At 39.4% G+C, this 20,483-nt stretch overlaps 1 protein-coding gene across 11 annotated transcripts in view; it reads left to right on the plus strand.

The window, feature by feature from the left end:
- The window catches only part of LOC131067702 (probable trehalose-phosphate phosphatase C), a 185,363-nt gene that overhangs the window by 39,843 nt on the left and 125,037 nt on the right, over window positions 1–20,483 (plus strand). For all 11 annotated transcript variants that reach the window (XR_009111866.2, XR_009111865.2, XM_059216814.1 and 8 more), the window contains one exon: window positions 18,846–19,329. Coding sequence is in view for 9 of the 11 variants with exons in the window: in XM_059216814.1 (XP_059072797.1) it covers window positions 19,021–19,329 (309 nt within the window). In the remaining 2 variants the exon portion in view is untranslated. The remainder of the gene's footprint in view (window positions 1–18,845; window positions 19,330–20,483) is intronic.

Here is a 20,483-nt window from a genome sequence, read left to right on the forward strand (position 1 = left end):
AAAGAGATGCTTCATTAATTCAACGTGCATTGACTCGTTGCCACTTGGCGAGAAAATCTTGGATAGAGAAAACTTCAGGAGAGAAAAATTTGATCCATGAAGAATTTTCTTGAAGTTTGTCGAACTTTCCTTGCTCTTGAGGAGATTTTTAATGATTTTCCACTATCTCTTATGTTTTAGGAATTTTCCACAAATTAGGGTTCCACAATCCAAGAGAGAGAAAATTCCCTCACAACTCCAAGTCTACCATCATTTTCAAATTCGGATGATTCTTGATGCCCGAGAATGGATTTTTCAATTTTTTCCCGGGGGGGGGGGGGGGGGGGAATTTGTTGTTCAGTTCATCCCTGAGTCCTTCCTTGCCAAGAAATTGTTTTTCCACCTTCAATTCATCTCGGCGTGGAATTCATGTTGTGAAGGAATTCTCCTTTGAAAAGAAATTTGTTCCTTACCCTTGAGGAAGGAAATTCTTCATGTAAGAGCCAATTTTCATGATTTCCAAGAATTATGTCGTGAAAGAAGGAATTTCCATCACTTGGTCAATTTTTTTTTTTAGAATTTCTTCTTGGGGCAATTCTTTCTCGAGGAAGGAATTTTTTTGTGCTCTTTGAATTCATCACATTCGCAGGAAGCTTTTTGACCAATTTGCCACATTTTTTTTATTTTTTAGGAATTTTCCTAAAAGTTAGGACACGTGTCCAAGAGATAGAGAATTATCTCACGAGTCCAAATCTGCAAAATTTTCCAGATTCTGATAAGATTTCTTGTCTAAAAATGGAAATTTCAAAAAATTTCTCGAGGGGATTATTTTGCTTTTCATTCCTCCTTGACCCTTTGACTTTCATGCCTTCGACAAATTTTCAATTTTCAAGTTTAAGCATGGAATTTACCATGTTTGGGAATTTGATCATTTTCCATGCCTCCAAGGACCCCTCAATTTAGCACTTTCTATTAGTCTAGGGCGCTATTTCCATGTGCAGAGGAATTCACACTTTGTTTGGAATCTTCCATCACTTCCTTGTTTTGGCACCTTCACCATGCCTTGGGCGGAATTTCACTATGGAGGAGGAATTTCATCAAAAGCTGAATCCTCCATGACCCCTCCATTTTGGCGCCCTATTGAGTGTTTGGGCGAAATTTCACTGTGGAGGAGGAATTTCGTCAAATGCTGAATCCTCCATGACCCCTCCATTTTCACGCCCTATTGAGGGTTTGGGCGGAATTTCACTGTGGAGGAGGAGTTTCATCAAATGCTGAATCCTCCATGACCCCTCCATTTTGGCGCCCTGCTGAGTGCTTGGGCGGAATTTTGCTGTGGAGGAGGAATTTCACTGAATTGTGAATCCTCCATGACCCTTCCATTTTGGCGCCCAGCTGAGGATTTGGGCTGAATTTCTCCATGGAGGAGGAATTTCATCTTTTCATGCTTCTTCCGAACTTGGATGGATTTTGAGCCTCTTATGGATAAAGCCACCATATAAGAGTTCGGGATGATTTTCCAGACAGAGAAATTTCCCGAGCTTTCCATTTGAGGAATGGGCTTCCAACACTCAACCATTCTCTGGATCTCTTTGTCTGCTTTCTGACTTTCCAGAATCAGAAGTAGTCGCAAATACTTGTCCTTTGTTACCTTGCCCGAATGGTCTTGTCAGAACAAACCTTCCAAAAATAGAAACCTTTAAAGTGTCGGCATTAGATCCCTAGATAGGACACATGGATGACTTACTATAAATAGAAACTTACTAAAAATAGTAAGTTTGATTTTTTGCAAAATGACGACATTCCAGGACTCAGTAAAATCCCTAAAAAATAGGAACTTTCAAAAAATAGAAAGTTGCTCCGTTTTGGCTCAAATTTTACTGGGAGGTTCCTTGAAGGGTCTTGATTCTAGTCGTATGTTTAGTTTTTCCAAAACCCTAAAAGAAACCCCTAAAATCTAGGACTGAAGGCAAAAACCCTAAAATTAACAAAACGAGTCCTAGACTTCATCAAATTCACCCAAACGAAAAGAAGACCTGACCAATATGACCCCCAAACACTCGTAAACTTAGAGAGAGACTGACGAGACTGTTACAAAAGACCCAAAAACGCAAGCCAAAAGATCGAGAGGGCCTAAAAAGTAGGGGGTCCCCATTTGCAGTGGGGCAATGTGTGAAAAGGTCACAACAGGACTCCCAGGGCACAAAGAGCACCTACTCGCACCACTGATAGGACTACATGACTCACTTTCCTAAGGAATGAATCAAAAGTTGAAAATGTTGGGGAAGAGGAAGATGTTCCATTTGCTAACAATGTTAGGACATTGCATGATGAGTGGGATTTACTTACCCCAAAAGTGAAGGAACATTTAAATTTTGATCAATTTACGAGTCAAAAGAGAAAGCACAACAGGTCAAGGCAAGATAGAAGACTGCGGAATCAAAACAGGGACCTTGAATATGCTACTAGCAAATTCACCTTACCAATGTTTGATGGTAGCGGGAAGGTCACAACACGATCATGGATTCATAAGTTGGACACTTACTTTACTCTTCAGCCTATGACAGAGGGGATGCAATCAAGTTTGCAACATTGCACTTGGATGGGGTGGCTCATGACTGGTTGCACAATGGGATGGTCACCTAACTTCATTACCTCATATCAGGAGTTCATTGATAGGTTGATTGAATGCTTTGATAAGAAGGATCCAGAGACATATTTTAGAGATCTAGCTCACCTTAAGCAAGTTGGGAGTCTGGAGAGTTACATTGGTGATTTTTAGAGGCTATCAGTTATGGTTCCCAATATTTCAGAGGGAAGATTAGTTGTGTTGTTCATTGAGGGCCTATTGGAACCTTTGAGAGGGTGGATAAAAGCTTTTGACCCACTGACACTATAGGAGGCAATGAAAAAGGCTATAAGTATGGAACTTCAGCCCCATAAAGCAAGTTCTTGTCATGTCCCCTTTCTAGAGTGGACATCAGAGACGGAGGAGTTGGCCTATCATTGGAGTCTCGTAAGCTAGCAGAGGTTGATTGGGACTCATTCAGTGCATATAGTGATTGGATTTGGCTTTACAGGCAGTTTAGAGCAATTCCTAGATTTTAGGGGATATCCCTAAATTTTAGGAGGTCGTGACAGTTGCCAGTTGTGAGGTTATTCATGACCTTTCAGATGGTTTCAGTTTCAAGAGATTTGGGTGTGTTTCCTAGTTTCTAGGAGCATCCCTAGATTTTAGGGATGAGACTGCTAGTTGATCCATGATTTCCGACATCAGTCACAGACAGGTGACAGGTTCAGTTTTAGGGTTTTGGTGTTTTTTGAGCTTTTTGTAGCTATTTGGGTTACATTTTTAATATATTTAAATATTTCCTAAGTTAGCCTTTTAATATTTTAAATAACGCTATGTCTATAGCCATTTTGGAGTAATAAGGGGTTTTTCGCTTCATCTGGATTCGTATGCCCATGTGTTATAGCTCGTTGGAAAGGTCTTGAACTTTTCTAAATGATTTTCACTTGCCAGGGTCCTTTTGGTGCTTGGAGTTATTTTGTTTTTTCTATACTTGGGCGCCCAATATTGGGAAATATGACTTTATATTAAAGCGCACTTTTCATATATCTTTAGGGTTCGATTTGGAAGGAAAGATATATAAGGAGAAGGAAACCTAATTTCTCATTATCTTTTACATATTGAAAACTTGTTTGGTGCGATATTGCTCTGGTAGAGCAATTCTTCAATCTGGGACGCAAACCCCATGATTGGTATTGGCTAGGACGTAGCCCTCAACTATTGATTGGCAGTGGATTTTTTTGGCATTGGCATTATTGGTCAGAGTGTATGCGCTATTCCTTGTGGAGATTCAGATTGCTTGGTGAGGGTTTCAGCAGGGTGGTTGAATTTCCCAATTGGGGCGTGATTGTTTCAGCTTGATGCCACCATTACAGCAGGTACACTTTACGCTAGAAGTGGTGAAGACTTTCATTCAGCCATAGCTGGTGTTCTTGGCTTGTGTTCATCATCTACCCTTCAGTTGGCGCCATTATTGGATATAAGCACATCCCCAGTGCATAGGGAATAATCTGGATATTATAAATCAGAAATCTGCCTGGTACGATTTCTATCAATTCTGATTTAATTGAATGTTCTTACTTGTTTCAGCTTCCTACCTTATTTGTTGTTCTTTATTCATTACTTGCTTATATATTCAAAAAAATACAAAAAGAAACCAAACATTCTGCAACTTCTCTCTATTCTGTAAGACCATCAGCAAAATCACAGGAAAAATATAGTTTAGTATTTTAAAAATTACAGCAGATCAGCAAGGGGATCCATCAGGGATCTTTCAGTGGTATCAGAGCCTACATCCTACCAGCCTGTAGGGTTTATGAGAAATTGTCACATCTAGGTACTGGATAAAAAGTTTTGATAATTCATTTCAGCATCTGGGTACTGGATAAAAGGTTTTGATAATTCATTTCGACATCTGGGTAGTTGATAAAAAGTTTTGATAATTCATTCCAGCATGTGGGTATTTGATAAAAGGTTTTGATAATTCATATTAGCAACTGGGTAGTTGTCAGCTTACACATTTATGCTTACAGTTGACAGCTGGTAAGACATACGTTGGTCAAAGGACCAAATTTGTTGAGAACAAACTTTATTTCGACCTCTGGGATCCATTGGGATATCAGTTTAGTTACAGGTAAATACCATGGCTAGAACTAAAATTGGGCACTCAAAAGTTTCATCTTCTCCAGCACGTAAAAGGAGGATGCCTCCTGCCAAGATATTTAATGATACAGTTATGAGTAGCTATCATCAGTATTGTTCTCTTCCTAAGATGATACGTGAGCTCCTTTCCTTCACACAATTTATGGGTGTACTCGGAGCAGATGAAGATAACTTGGTAGCTACAAGTTCAGATCAGTGGCAAAGAAGGAAAGAAGAATCAAGGGTGCAAGAATCAGGAATAGACATAGAACTTTCATTTAGGGGTAATATACCTCTACATAAGAATGTTTTGGTGCCCTCAAGTTCCGATGAGTGGGACAAGAATTTATGTGATGGTTTTGTTAGACATGTGGATTCAACTCAAGGAGACATTAGGACAGCTTTGGATAATGAATTGTCCTCACCTTCCGTGCAGGGGATTTCCCAAGAGGCAACTGATTTAGAGGTTAGCAATTCTGATTTTCATGACAGCAGTGAGGTACCTTTGCATTAACTTGAGGTATCAATGTCTACACTTGTACAAGATGGTGCCAATGGGCTGTCACATGAAGGTATTCAAAATTCGGGTACCAATGATGCTTTGAATGTTGAGAACTCATATCATGATGATTCTGCTTTTATAGATCAGACCTTAGAATCCAACCCAATATGTTCTCTTAGTAGCACTGGACCCCAGGATCGTGAGCCAATGGGTTGTGCGGACACATGGGATGCAGAAGAGACTGATGACAGTGCATTTTCAGCAGTATCATCATTGACGGATGTGGTGTTCTCAGAGGCACAGAGCAGCAGTAATTTGGATGAGGTTGTATCCATGGCCAAGTGCATACACGATGTTGACTACAGAGAGGTACAGGATACAGATACAACTTCTTTCCACAATGTAGATTTTGAGTTTGTACAGTTACAGGAGAGCCAACATTCTCAGACTCCTCATCACCTGATTGGACAACTCAAGGTTGATGATAGGAGTATAGACACAATTATTGAGCATTTCGATGTCACTCGCTAGTTGTTGGCTACACATAGTTGGAGCACCCTCATGATTGATGAGCAGGGCAGCAGTGATTTTTCCTTACTAGAGTTTCATGCTCTTTATGGAGCCATTGGGATACTAAAGCATGAGTAGTTATAGTTAGTGGCTGACCGAGATTATTTCCTTCAGAGGGATTTTATTAGTTATGGTGCTTTGTTGAGGGAAGAGGAGGAAGTCGATATCCTCTCTCAGGAGCTTGAGGCGACTGTTGTTGCATGGGAGGATACCCAGTTGTCCCTTCATGAAGTGAACTCCAGATTGGAGGAGCTTTCTGATAGATTGAGAGTGGCATAGACATCATCAGCGACGGATACAGTACAATGTTCTACTGTGACACTGCGAGATTCACCAGAGAGTTGTGATTTGACTCACGATATTACTCCATCATTGTTTTGACAGGTGACTAGCAGTTTGTCAGTTGGTTGGGAGTATGATACTCCTGTTGACTTGTTTCCTTCTCTGGAAAGCAAATCTTCTTTTACACCTCTTACAGCTGACGAGGGAAACCAGTATGTTTCACCGCAGAACCACAGTGCTCAGTTGAGGTGTATTTTGGATTTTGGATCTCAGACATATGAGTTGTCTTCAGATTCATGGTTTGAGAGCAGTGGGAGTGGTGATGAGTTTGATGGACAAGATTATGACACAGAGCCATTGAGTGAGCCTACGAGAGTCCATTTAGATTACCTCGCGAGGAGTGCACTTCATTTCTCTTTTAGTCCGATTGTAGATGATTGGATGGCTCGCAGATGTGAGTTGGTTCGAGACTTATACTATCCATGTTGCAATAGTGCTCTCCCATCTTTAGAGGATAGAGTTATTGATTGCAAGCACCTGATCCAGCAGTTTGGGATGGATTGTTTGCGGGATCAGTAAACAATCAACCGTTATGATGAGCAGCGACCGTCAGAGTTTTTCATCTCCTTGACACAGAGACTTCATCCAAGATCATGGGGGCAAGATGATGCATGGATTAGTTGGTGTGTTGTTGTGGATGGTTATCACAGGTGTGAGAGTTTCATAGTGGCTGTACAGAGACACAGTATCGAGGATGCCTCTTACTATCATTGTCTCTTCATGACAGATGAATGTGGATTTAGTTTTATTTGGGATCCAAGTGTTGATTCATTTGATACAGCATCTTATAGGGATTATAGTATGTTGCTCCAGATATTAAGATTATATGGCACTTATATCAGAGGAGAGCAGCAGGAGCAGTTTATGTCCTACAGGTGGTTTGTGTGGGATCATGGTATAGACATGTGTAGTACCTTTCTTTCGTGGGTCCTACATGGGTTGCTTATCTTCAGATGTATAGATGTAGTCGTGGGTGTACAATGGTTGTTGACATTTGGACAGTATGTTCGGAATTTCATGAGGATGGAGCTGGAGTTTACCCACTATCCATCTCAGTTTATTGAGCAGAGTGGGACGACAGTTGATCCACAGGTTGATTGTCATCAAATAGTTGACGGGTGCTTTAGCATTTTGAGGAACCATTCCAGACCGGGGTATTGCATGTTGTTTATATCAGACATGAGCAGCATTTACATGCAATGATTTGTTTACATCTTATTTGGGATGGTGGAGGATTGGTGTTTCAGTTGCTTGTGGGCAAGCAACTCCGAGAGGGGAGGATTGTCATGTACCCTTTCTAGAGTGGACATTAGAGACAGAGGAGTTGGCCTATCATTGGAGTCTCGTAGGCTAGCAGAGGTTGATTGGGACTCATTCAGTGCATATAGTGATTGGATTTTGGCTTTACAGGCAGTTTGGAGCAGTTCCTAGATTTTAGGGGATATCCCTAACTTTTCAGAGGTCATGACAGTTGTCAGTCGTGAGGTTATTCATGACCTTTCAGATGGTTTCAGTTTCAGGAGATTTGGGTGTGTTTCCTAGTTTCTAGGAGCATCCCTAGATTTTAGGGATGAGACTGCCAGTTGATCCATGATTTCTGACATCAGTCACAGACAGGTGACAGATTCAGTTTTAGGCTTTTGGTGTTTTTCGAGCTTTCTGTAGCTATTTGGGTTATATTTTTAATATATTTAAATATTTCTTAAGTTAGCATTTTAATATTTTAAATAAGGCTATGTCTATAGCCATTTCAGAGTAATAAGGGGTTTTTCGCTTCATCTGGATTCGTATGCCCATGTGTTATAGCTCGTTGGAAAGGTCTTGAACTTTTCTAAATGATTTTCACTTGCTAGGGTCCTTTTTGCGCTTGGAGTTATTTTATATTGAAAAAGTGGTGTTTTTTCTATACTTGGGTGCCCAATATTGGGAAATATGACTTTATATAAAGCGCACTTTTCATATATCTTTAGGATTCGATTTGGAAGGAAAGAGATATAAGGAGAAGGAAACCTAATTTCTCATTATCTTTTACATATTGAAAACTTGTTTGGTGCGATATTGCTCTGGTAGAGCAATTCTTCAATTTGGGACGCAAACCCCATGATTGGTACTGGCTGGGACGTAGCCCTCAGCTATTGATTGGCAGTGGATTCTTTTGGCATTGGCATTATTGGTCAGAGTGTATGCGCTATTCCTTGTGGAGATTCAGATTGCTTGGTGAGGGTTTCAGCAGGGTGGTTGAATTTCCCAGCTGGGGTGTGATTGTTTCAGCTTGATGCCACCATTACAGTAGGTACACTTTATGCTGGAAGTGGTGAAGACTTTCATTCAGCCATAGCTGGTGTTCTTGGTTTGTGTTCATCATCTACCCTTCAGTTGGCGCCATTATTGGATGTAAGTAGATCCCCAGTGCGTAGGGAATAATCTGGATATTATAAATCAGAAATCTGCCTGGTACGATTTGTATCAATTCTGATTTAATTGAATGTTCTTACTTGTTTCAGCTTCCTTCCTTATTTGCTGTGCTTTATTCATTACTTGCTTATATATTCAAAATATACAAAAAGAAACCAAACATTCTGCAACTTCTCTCTATTCTGTAAGACCATCAGCAAAATCACAGGAAAAATATAGTTTATTATTTTAAAAATTACAGCGGATCAGCAAGGGGATCCATCAGGGATCTTTCAGTTCTCATCCAAGGGATCTTCTTCATATAGGGACAACAAGTCTTTCTCCAAGAAGCCGGAAAAATCAGATTTTAAAGGGAAATCCACAACTCCTTTAGATTGGGAAACACTCAATGATTTGCGTAAGAAAAAGTTGTGTTTCTATTGCGAGGGCCCCTATGCAAACCATGACTGTGCATTGAGGCCTAAGGGCAAGGCTAACCATGTAATGTGGGCATTCTATGAGGATTCCGAATCTGAAAATTCAGCCCAACAAACTGATCAAGAGGAGTCCGAGCCAGAAAGGTTTGAACATGAGCCTATAAAGTTAGAGAATATGGGTGAACATGAAGGGGAAGTAAAGCTTTAGTAGGCACATCTCACTAGGATATAGAAGGACGACTCTATTGTGCTTATCGCACACCCATCCCCATCTTGGTCAGGGATCCCCAGTTTGTGCCTTTCTGTCCTTGCGGAAGAGGAAGGGGATATGAAGGGTCAAGTGCTGCTAAAACCAAATTCGGCCTCTAGGGCCATATTGCGAACTTCAAATTCCCCAATTCTCGCAAAGTCGCCTAAATGTGAAGAAAGAGTTAAAAGCCTGCAAAGGACCCAAAGTGCCGATTTTCGCCAAAGGAGATTGAAAAGAGGAAAAATGTTAGAAGTGTCAAAACTTTTCAAAAATCGACCTAAATCCCGAAATTCGCTGAGGAAAAATTGTCAAAGTGTCAAAACTCTGCAAAAGGCTCTAAAAGTGCGAAATGTTTAAAGTTTGCATAAAATGCAAAATCGCCAAAGTTTGCGTAAGTGTTGAAAACGCCAAAGTTCGCACTATAGGGTGAAATGTCAAAAGATTTAAAGTTTGAAAAAACCACCAAAACCCCGAAATTCGGCATATAAAGGAGAATTGCGAAATTTATGAAGTTTACCTCGCCGAAGTTTCAAGAAGGCGAAATTGCAATGTTCTAAATTTTCAAAATGCCTTCAAACGCCGAAGTTCGGCATCCATAAGAAAATCACGAAAAGGTTAAATCCTTGCAAAAGACCCTATTTTGCCAAAGCTTGCACGAAGTGTAAAATTGCCGAAGTTTCATCCATAGGCAAAATCGCGAAGTTTGTAAAGTTTGCAAAGGGACGTTAAACCCCGAAGTTCGCGACATAGGGGGAAATCACAAAGTTTTGAAGTTTACAGACTCTCCTTAATCGCCGAAGTTTGGAAAAACCATCCAAAACCCGAAATTGCGACCTGAGGGTAAATCATGCCATAGTTAAAACCTTGCAAAAAGGTCTTAAAACCTGAAGTTCGCAGCCTAAGGGTAAATCGCGAAGAGGTGAAATAATTTGCGGAGAGAGATACAACCCCAAGCTCAACGCCATTTGAAGATCGCGATATTAAACTTTGCAAAATGAGGAAAATTGCGAAATATAAACCCTACGAAAAGCTTTAAACACCCTATTTTTGGCGACATAGTAAAACAAAGAAGTTTGAAGGTTTGTTGAAGGAGAGCAAATCGCCCAAGTTTGATGCCTAAGGGTTAAACGCAGAAGTTAAAAGTCTGAAGAACCATCCAAAACCCCCATATTTGCCGATTTTTGGGAGATAAAGGAAAACTTTAAAAAATAGAAAGGCGTTAAGTTACCAAGTTTGCAAAAACGCGTCTTGAGCCGAAGTTCGGCGAATAGAAGCAAAAGGTAAAATTGTTGAAACCAAGTTCGCAAAGTGGCTTTTAGCCTGAAAATGCCAATGCAGAAAGGGGCGTTAAACTTAGATATTTTCAAAACCAACTTGTAGGCCAAAATTGAACAATAGGGCAAAATCACTTTTTCGCCAGTCAGCCAAGAAGCTTTATTGAATCAGATCGCCCAAACACTATCAAGACCAAGGATCAGATTTCACGTTCGAAGAGAAAACTGCATTTCAAGATACATCCCACAAAGAGCTTCTCGAGCCAGGCGTTAAATTTAATATTTGTTAAGTTAAATTATTTAATTTTTCAAATTAATTTATTAAAATGAAATTGATTGTTTGCAGGTCGCAGGACGTCATTGTAGAAAACCAGGAGAAAAACCTGAAATGCAAATCGAAGAAGGATCGCAATCCAAGGCCAGGCGCCGAAAGATGGAAAAGAAAAGGATGTAGGAACGCATTGCAAGAGCGCAAGATATGAACTGGACATTGGGAAGCATGCCGTTGGACGACAAGTTGAAGTTCACCACCAAAGACTGAAGAACACTCCGGATACTACAAAGCATGCGTTCTCAGGAAAAGCACACAGCTGGATTTAATTCCAGAAGCTCAGTTTCTGTAAACTGAAACTGTTTTATTGAAAAAACTGCCTATGGTTCCCGCGCAAGATATTTTTGTGGACAATTATGTCCAACTACTGGATAGACTCAAAATAATGCCAAAACAGTTGTAGGTAGTTGAAATTATGGCTGGTTGGATAACTAAGAATTGATTGGGCATAGGTTAAAGCTGCCAACTTCTGGAAGGCAGATCAGGACCCTTGGATGCAATCCATCCTAGCCTTCGGTTCAATATTGTAAATTCTATAAAAGGCAGAGGCCTTTCTTTTGTAAAGGGTTAGAGATTTTTGTTAGATAGTTAGACATTTGGTTAGAATTTTGTAGTTAGATTTTAGAAGTTAGAATAGATTAGATTTTAAGCATAACATAGAGATGCTACAGAAATTGTTGTAATGGCAGCTGAAGCAAATATATGAACATTGAAATATGGTGTTTGTTGTCTTTGTTTTAGTCTGTTTGCATGGTTTCTTTCAGTTGGTTAATTTTAGAGTGCAGGGATTTTAATGGTGAAGTGTGGAGGGGTATTTGATGCATTTCTAGTTCATACCATTGGGGGTTTGCTAATTGTAGGTCACCGTGCATGGTTAGTCTGAACCCAAACTATGCTTAGTTCAACTGCAGGTGTTCGTCTTAGGCTGCACTAGAATTGGGTGCCTAAAATGAGTGTCTCTGGTCTGAAAATCCTTCATCCCTTGGAGCTTGCACCGTTTTTGTCTAGTTGTGAGGGTATCTCTGGCGAAACAAGAACTGGTTTATCGAAATCTGTCTACCCACTACATCAGCTGTTATCATCCTTTTCCTTAGGCTTCCTGAACCCTTCCCTTTTGATTTTATTTCGCAGTCTGAGAATCGCAACAGACTAGCTTGTTGCAAATCGTAAGTCCCCTTGTGCTCCCAGCAAATCACATCGACCGTTGAGCTATCCTGCAGTCAAGACCTGACAATCGAAACCTTGAGGTCGTCCCCATTGATCAAATTGAAACAGCATTAGGGATTTCCTTATCTCAAGAGAGGATAGGATACTCAATGAGTACATTCTATTCTACATTGGCCGGATGAAGTCTCAAGTTCAGCGATTTCAGACACGTCAACAGGCTCATTCAAGATGTGTGGGGTTCTGATTGGACAAAAGGTTATTATCTTGCTTGATATAGGTGCCACGTATAACTTTATTGATGCTACTTTATTGATGCTAGGTTGGTTGAGAGGTGTGGGATTCAAACTGAGGCATTCCAAGGTATCAAGGTGAAGGTTGCAAATGGTTACACTCTTGAGTTTGATAGGATGATTTTAGGTCTTCCTATGCATTTGAATAATTACAAGTTCATGGTAGATTTTTATGTAGTGTCTATGGGAGACACTGATGTGGTTTTGGGAATGAAATGGCTTAATGACATAGGAGAGTTTACCCTTAACCTTCGTGAGATGGAGATGAGATTTAAGGTGGAATGGAAAACTCATGTGTTGAAAGCCATCAGAGATAGTAGCTTCAGGATGATATCATTTAGGAGGATGGAGAGACTCATGCATCATAACATGATTGAGTGGGCAGCAGAGTGTATGTTGAAGCCATCACAGGAGGGCAGCAAAAACCAGTTTATCATCCAGATATACAGGAGTTGAGGATCAAGCAAACTAAGGTCTTTAGTGATATTCCACTAGGTAGACCTCTAGATAGGGGTATTGAGCACATTATAGAGTTGGAGGGTGGTAAACTCGTGATGATTACTCCTTACAGGCACCCAAAGCGGCTAAAAGATGAAATTGAAAAAACGATAAAAGAGCTACTTGCTGTGGGTCATATTCGGCCAAGCAAATCTCCCTTTGCTTCATCAGTGGTTGGGTGAAGAAAAAGGATGGTACCCTTTGCATGTGTATTGACTACAGGGTCTTGAATAAGAGGACAATCAAGAATAGGTATCCAATCCCTCAAATTGATGAATTGATTGATGAGCTTCATGGTGCCTGCTAGTTTTTGAAGATAGATTTGAGGTCAAGTTATCACCAAATCAAGGTCAGAGAGCAGGACATCGAGAAGACGACTTTCAGATGCCATTGAGGACATTTCAAGTTTGAGGTTATGCCATTTGGGCTAACCAATGCCCCTGCTACATTCCAGGCTACTATGAATAGGGTTTTTTAGCCACAGTTGAGGAAGTTTGTACTTGTCTTTTTTGATGACATTTTGGTGTACAACAAAATGTGGGAGGAGCACCTTGCCCACTTGGATATAGTGCTGGGTATTCTTGATAGGGAGTCCTTGTATTCCAAGGAATCCAAATGTGATTTGGGCATGACAGAGTTGTTGTATTTGGGCCATATTATTAGTGCAGAGGGTGTGCGGATCACATGGGCATAAAAGAAGATCCAACCACATGAATTAGGATCATATGGGCATAAAAGAAATCAACCATGGAAGCCTCTATCGTTTCCCGTGCGTGCACACTGAACATAGTTGAAACTGTCCCTGGCTGCCCACTATCAGTAGCCTTCCTCTTTCTTTTTTTGTCCACACTATGAATACAACTATCACTAAGAGCCTTGTGCTTAGGGTTTTAAGGTAATTGAAGGGCACTCAAATATGTTTTGTGGTTATGTTTCGTTCCCAACACCCTCACTCCCACCCCTAGTTGAATTTATTTAACCTCCAACTTCTTCTTTGTCACTACTATCATTGCCACTGCTGCTGGCCATATTTTATGAATGTAATCATTGTAATGCAAGTTTAGAGAACTGAAATATGAGGAAAAAAAATCAGACATTTGATGTACATTTCTTCAAATTTGAAATTTTTTTGAAAGAAAAACAAAAAATGGAACAATAGACTTACCTGCAGTGGTGTCAATGCTCCAAATGCTCCTTCAAATCCTACTGTTTCCTCTCTTTTTACTCTCTTTCTAATGTTGCTTATTTCTCCTCAACAAAATGACAAAATGATGATAAAATTAGGGGTTTTTGGAACTTTTTGCCCATTTAGGGTGAGCTAGATGTATGGGGACCACTCAACAAACACATTTTTTTAAAACGTTTTTGATGTGTTTTTAAATTAAAATTTGGACACGTCAATGGGGGATGATTGTCTGTCCTTAGGATGATCGAGGGACATCTTGGACGTCCCCGGTTGTCCCCCTCAGATGTGCTCTAGGTTTCACAGTTCTAGGACGTTTTCGGCAAAAACCAAAAATATGGGGACGACTTGGGTATGTATCTTGCCATCCCCCCGTCCCCCAAATGTTTCCTTTTTTGACATGCGATCAAAATAGGTGGAAACATGTCCCTGAGTAACGCTGCTACAAAATCCAAGAAAAAGTACACTACATCCCAATTTTTACTTTCTGTGCCAACAATGTTCCCAATGACTTAATGCCATGTTGGTCAGCATCCATGAAGTGAAAGGTTGGCAGCTAGAGTGTTGGCTTTCTAAGACATTTCCAGGTTTCCTCCGACATCACATTAATTCTTGAGCCTCCATTGATGATGTATTTGTCAACTTTTGCCCCATTATTGCCATCTCGATGATAGCCAACTTCCTTCCCAATGCTCATTGTCAGTAACATTGGATCATTGGCCTGATTACCTTCACCTAATGGTTTCACTGTCAGTTCCTCATTTGATTTATCAACTGTATCTTCACTGACTATATTAGTGATCGCTATTTTTAATTGTGGCATAGTTTGTAGAATTTGTTACCTTTACAGGTATTGTTGTTTGCAACACCTATCGTACTATATTCATTTCAGACTCCCAGCCGTAATGGACTATTGGCGGCTTCATTGGAGACTCCTTTCATCCACCATTGCTCGTTCCACATTGGCATTGGCTTCATGAAGTCTCCCCTTCTCTGTATGAGGGTTTGGATATATTGCCTTCATTGTTTATAATTTGGTGATCGCCAAAATCTCCTCATCCGGTTCCTCCACAACTAGCATGTTCACCCCTTTTTGCTTCGAGCAGTTGACATCTTCATGATTCTCAGGTCCACACCACTTGCATAACATGCTTGAGTTGTTTTGACCACTTTGGCACTCTTGGGTGAAGTGACCCCATTCATTGCACTTTTGACATTGGATCATTGGTCTCCCCTTCGTGTTGTATTGGATTCTACTTCTCAGGTCACTATTGTTATTATTATTATTGTAGTAGTTATTATTTTCTTGCCTATTATGGTATTGACCAAGTGATGAATTGGAATTGGCAGGTGGTTTTGGTGGTGTGGTCGGTGGGGTTGCTTGTTCCCCTTGAGCAAAGAGCACTTGTGTGCTTCTTGTTTTTAAGTTGTACAGGCAATCCTTGATGGAATGTCCCAGCACTTGTCATAAAGGAATTTCTTTGGGTAGGTTGTTTTTGTGTGACCTACTTTATAATTGGTGCACATGCACCTTGTGCCTAGGTCTAGATTGGATTGTTTTGCTTTCGACGTTTCAGTGCTACATTTGAACTCTCGTCCATGTGCGAGCCCTCTAAATGTCCACTGTTTGCTTCCTTTTCACCTTGGTTATCTTCCTCATTTCTTGACTCCCTCCTCCTTGGGGTCTTTGGTTTAGGAACCGCTATTTCTATGTTCCTTTTCTATAGATAGGTTTTCGATATGGTGTAGATTATTTTTAAATATTTTGGCAACCTCGTTCTTGAAGTTTCTTCCTTCGTCCTCTTCGTCACGTATCGACTGTACGAACGGGCTACTCTCTATGGACTCACTCCCCGAGTCTTCTTCATTCGACACTGATTGTACAGATTGGTTGTTTGCTTGGTCGGCAAGGTTTTCATCTACTTCATCAGGGAGTGGTAGATTTTTGGCAATTTCCCCCCACATATGACGTATTCTATCTCCATCGTCAAATGGTTTTTGTCTCCCCCAACTACTGCCTCAACCGACACTTCTACTTTACTTCTTGCTAGATTCTATGATTCCTTGTCAATCTCTATAACCATTGTCGTCGTTCACTTTTCTCTTTAAGCCGAAGAGATCTCATCAATCCCTCTCCCTCCTCTTGGCTATTTTAGTACATCTTCTGTCCTTATTTAGCTATAGGGGCATTAGTTGTTGAGGAGTGACATCTGCTTGTATCACGCTCTTCTTCCTCCTTCTGGTTCCTTTCCTCGTACTATTGTAGTATCTGTTGTCGATGTTCCTCTCGATCCCTTTCCTCTTGAAGATCTCAAAGGTCAATAAAATTACGTGCCAACAACCTTGATAGTCTTCAGAGAAGATGGTCTGATAGTTCTGATACTTAATGTAAGTACAGATCCAATAGCCAACAAGATGAGAGAGGGGGGGGGGGGGGTGAATCATACAAACTTAATCTTCCATAAAAACATCAGATTCAACCTCGGTAACATATACTTTAGTAATATAACCAAAACTGCTAAACATGCAAACTCAAAAGCATATAAACATCATAACACTCATAACACTAGATTTAATGTGGAAACCCAAATAGGGAAAAACCACTGTGGGATTTCGGACCCACTAAGAAATATACTCTTCTAGAGTATGCTCGGTTAAAAGCAAATCCTGTTAAAGATTACAAACACATTGCTAGATGTGACCCGGTTAAGGGATTTCCCTCAGATCTGTTAGGATCTTCACCTTGTTAGAAGTGACCTTGTTAAAGGATTTCAAACACTCAATCAGAATGTCACCTTGTTAGAGGGTTTTACAAATAAGATTGTTAAGTCCACTCGGTTAAGAGATTTTCTGTCACTTCACAAAATAACAGTAATAAAAATCTATTTGAAACTTCACATCTAAAATGCTAAAGCAGATTCTTATTTGCTCAATACAATATAGACATAGAATTAATCTTGTCCATCTACTGGGCTCTATACTCTGTTTATTAAAACAGGTCTTCAAACTTCTGTGCTTTGTAATCACTATGTAGCATCCCTGTGCATACACTTGCCCGCATACATTGTTTATCAACAGTTCCCTATTTATAAACAATTCGCCAACTGCTTAATCTCCTTGATCACATTTCCCATGATCAATCATAGCCATCAGATCTTCAAACTTTGACCAGGTTCAATGTATCCTTCGATCTGAAAACGTTTTACCCCGCCTTGGAACTTGTGCTAGGATAATGCGGTTCAATCTAAGCTGTAGATCTTCCTGCCGATTTTCCTTTGCCATAGATTCTTTAACAAACTTCATTCATGGCATACCAATCATTTAATCATAGCCAGCTCATCAGCTTCCTTCATTAAATAATGCTTTTATTCATTCAATGCATTCTGTTATTACTCGGTTGCAGCTCAGTAAATACTAAACTTCACTCGGTAGACACTCTGCTTTCATTAACCGATAGCGATAACCTTAGGGTTTACCGACTAGGTTCTTTGCTCGGTAACATAGTATAGTAATAAACCTTACAATCAATAGCATATGTAGGATATCAAAACAATCTAAACATCATGATCTCATCATTGTCTAACTCGGTAATAGTTGCCCATTGAATAACTTATTTCTCCCCTTATCCATCATATTCTTTCTGTGTCTTTTACCGACATCTTTATACTCATCAAATCATACTTCTCAAGATATGGCAACATCATACTGAATTAGAAAATCAATTTCTTGACATCAATGACAAAATAATAATATTAAGACAGTAAACATCCTTAATCAGTTATATCCATAATCATCAACAACCTTCTCAATATCCTTATTGAAATGCCAACAATCTCTCCTTGCTTGTTATAATGCCAAATGCCAACATGGTCGACTGCTTTGTTTATTGTCAGACTGTCTTGGATGGCGCTCTCAAGGACCTCTTGTTGGAGAGTTTCCCTTTGGACATACTGGTTGACGGATACTTTCCACAGTTTTACCAGATCTTGCGTCAATCGGTCCTCAACTGTGTCTTCCTCTTCTTTAGTGTCGGATACTTCTTGTTTGAACGTTTGGCCCATTACATCGCCAAACTGCTTGCTGCCATCCTACCTCTCTATGGCTTAGATCTCCAGGTTTCGTATCGGCAACGACACCAAAATGTTTACTCCCATAGGGAACTTATTAATTACTATGGAGAGTAAACAAAAAGATCATTTGTAGAACATAAGTAACAGAATGTAACAAGGCCAGAACAATAAAGTTTCAGAATTATGTATCATTCATTATTGTATGCAATGTGTACAAAATCATAGCTGGTTCCCGAGACACAATTGATGCAGAAAGCTTCTATTTTGAGACAGTTCAAGGAGATTCCCAAGGAGAAAGTAAGCATTGTAATTTTAGGTTGTCTTTTAAATTTTTTTGGTCCACCTTGAAACCTATTCCTTGTTTTTTCGCAGATGCCTTGTTCAATTCCCAATTTTGGGACTTCAAATTTCTTTGGATATAAAGAACTGTATAATTCAAGTTGTATGGTGGCACTTCAATTTGGAAATGATTTATTTAACAGTTGTGTGCCTTTAATAGAATGTGCATTACCAATTCTCCACTAGGATGATTGATTTTAATGGTTAATATGTAAGGCTACATCATCAAAACCTGAGTGTGGAGTAAATAATGCTTTGAAATCTTGTGTTCTCTATTTTATAGCTATCAAAGTGGCTCATATTTATGTGGTTAATCTGGGAGTTGGACTTTCTTTGAAACTGTACTGTGGTCATTAAAATAAATAAGCTTTATTTGTCTTGCCATTACTTTCTATCCAGTTATTTGATGTCTATGAAGGTTTGAGTAAGTAAGAAATCTGCTTTAAATTTTTTATTCACGAATTTCATTTTGATGCTTATGTATGTGGATTGAACTTTTTGACTGCAGATATTTTCAGACCATTCGGTCAGTTTCTGAAGGACAAGTTCAATATTGGATGCAGTCAACCAATAGAATCTAGGAATTTTATACACAAAAGATGTGAGTAATCATAATATTTCATGATCCACATATTCCTGAGACCTTGGACCAATAATTGTCGTGGACTTCTAAACAGTATTGAATGGCTACAAGGTCAAAACACAAGAGAGTGCTTACAGATTCTGCAATTCTAATACCCAATTGGGGTTCCCTTTCATTTCCAATGTCACCTTCTGGTTCCCCATTGTTCTCTTGTGCTTCTCCGTTCAAGTGCTCAGGATCGTCAGCTCAGTTTTCATGCTCTTCTCCAAGGAATCCAATGCCTTTGAAGAATTCAGATGAACAAGTAGAAGAGTGGCTAGAAGCTATGAGATCCTCTTCACCTCCTCAAGTCAACTACCTAGACACACAAAAGCCAGTTGCAGGGAATGTACTGAATAATGAGTGGCTTGTAAGTGTAGAGTTCATTCTTTGTACATAGTTGTGGTTATGTTTTTCTTTTTGGATGTTGATTTAAAATAATAGTGGGTTTAGCATTCTCGAAACATAGAGATTTGTCATTTAAAAAAGACTTTGTGTTTATGAAACCGATTCTTTCTCCTTTGCTGGGACTTTGAAACATTATAATGTATTTAGACAAATGGCAACTATAACATCCCCTAAAAATTGCATATTTTACTTCTACCTTCTGGATTAGTTAATGCAATTGGTTGAAATGCAAACAAAAATAAATGAATTAATCTAAACTGTAGGTGGCAATTCATGGTTAACTTTATTAGGTTTGTTACCCATCTGTTGGCCTTTTTCCTTTTTGTTTAATTGACAACCGACAAGGCTTTGTGCATTGCTGCATGATCTGTAATTGGTCGATCTATGACTAAAACTAATCCATTACAAAAAATCATATCTCTTAATAAAACTGCAGTCATTGTCATTCCACTAAAAACAAATTATCAGTGTTTGTCTGTGTTTTTGGAATGGGAAGAAGAATTTTTTCTTAATTTTGGGTGTGGTGGGGGAATTGCTATACTTACAACCTTATGTGTTAGATATTGGAGCATGCAATTACCCAATTTCATTTGAGAAATTCCATTTATGATGTGATCCGTTATAATTTATAGCTCTCCATACTAAACCTATAATAATTTATATTGATTTAATATAAATTTAACATGCTTTTCAAAAATAGATTACATGATTAAAATTCTGGTTTATATTGGGTGAGACTCCATCTTCTAAATAAAACACAACATTTGTTTCATACCGATGAACGAAAAAGAGCGTATCTTTAGAAGTGGAATGCTCTTAGGTACAAGTTGGTAGACAAATAATCCAAGGAGAGATTTTGGACACCCTCATCCCAATTGAATGAAAAATTATTGCCCACTAATATTTGTGAGGGCAATGGCATGGCTATCTTGGCTGCCTTGAATAATCCATGGAAGTCATAACACCTCTTATTACACTTAGCTGCTTGGTGGAAAGCTATCAATCTTGTCATTTTTGGCATGCCCACAAATTCAAGCACACTTACATTTCAAATTACACAAATAATCTAAATGACAACACCAATCTTCATCTGTGAGAGAAGGAAAATTATATGCA

The sequence above is a fragment of the Cryptomeria japonica genome, chromosome 2 (assembly GCF_030272615.1).
Source record: "Cryptomeria japonica chromosome 2, Sugi_1.0, whole genome shotgun sequence".
In the NCBI taxonomy this organism is placed as follows: domain Eukaryota; kingdom Viridiplantae; phylum Streptophyta; class Pinopsida; order Cupressales; family Cupressaceae; genus Cryptomeria; species Cryptomeria japonica.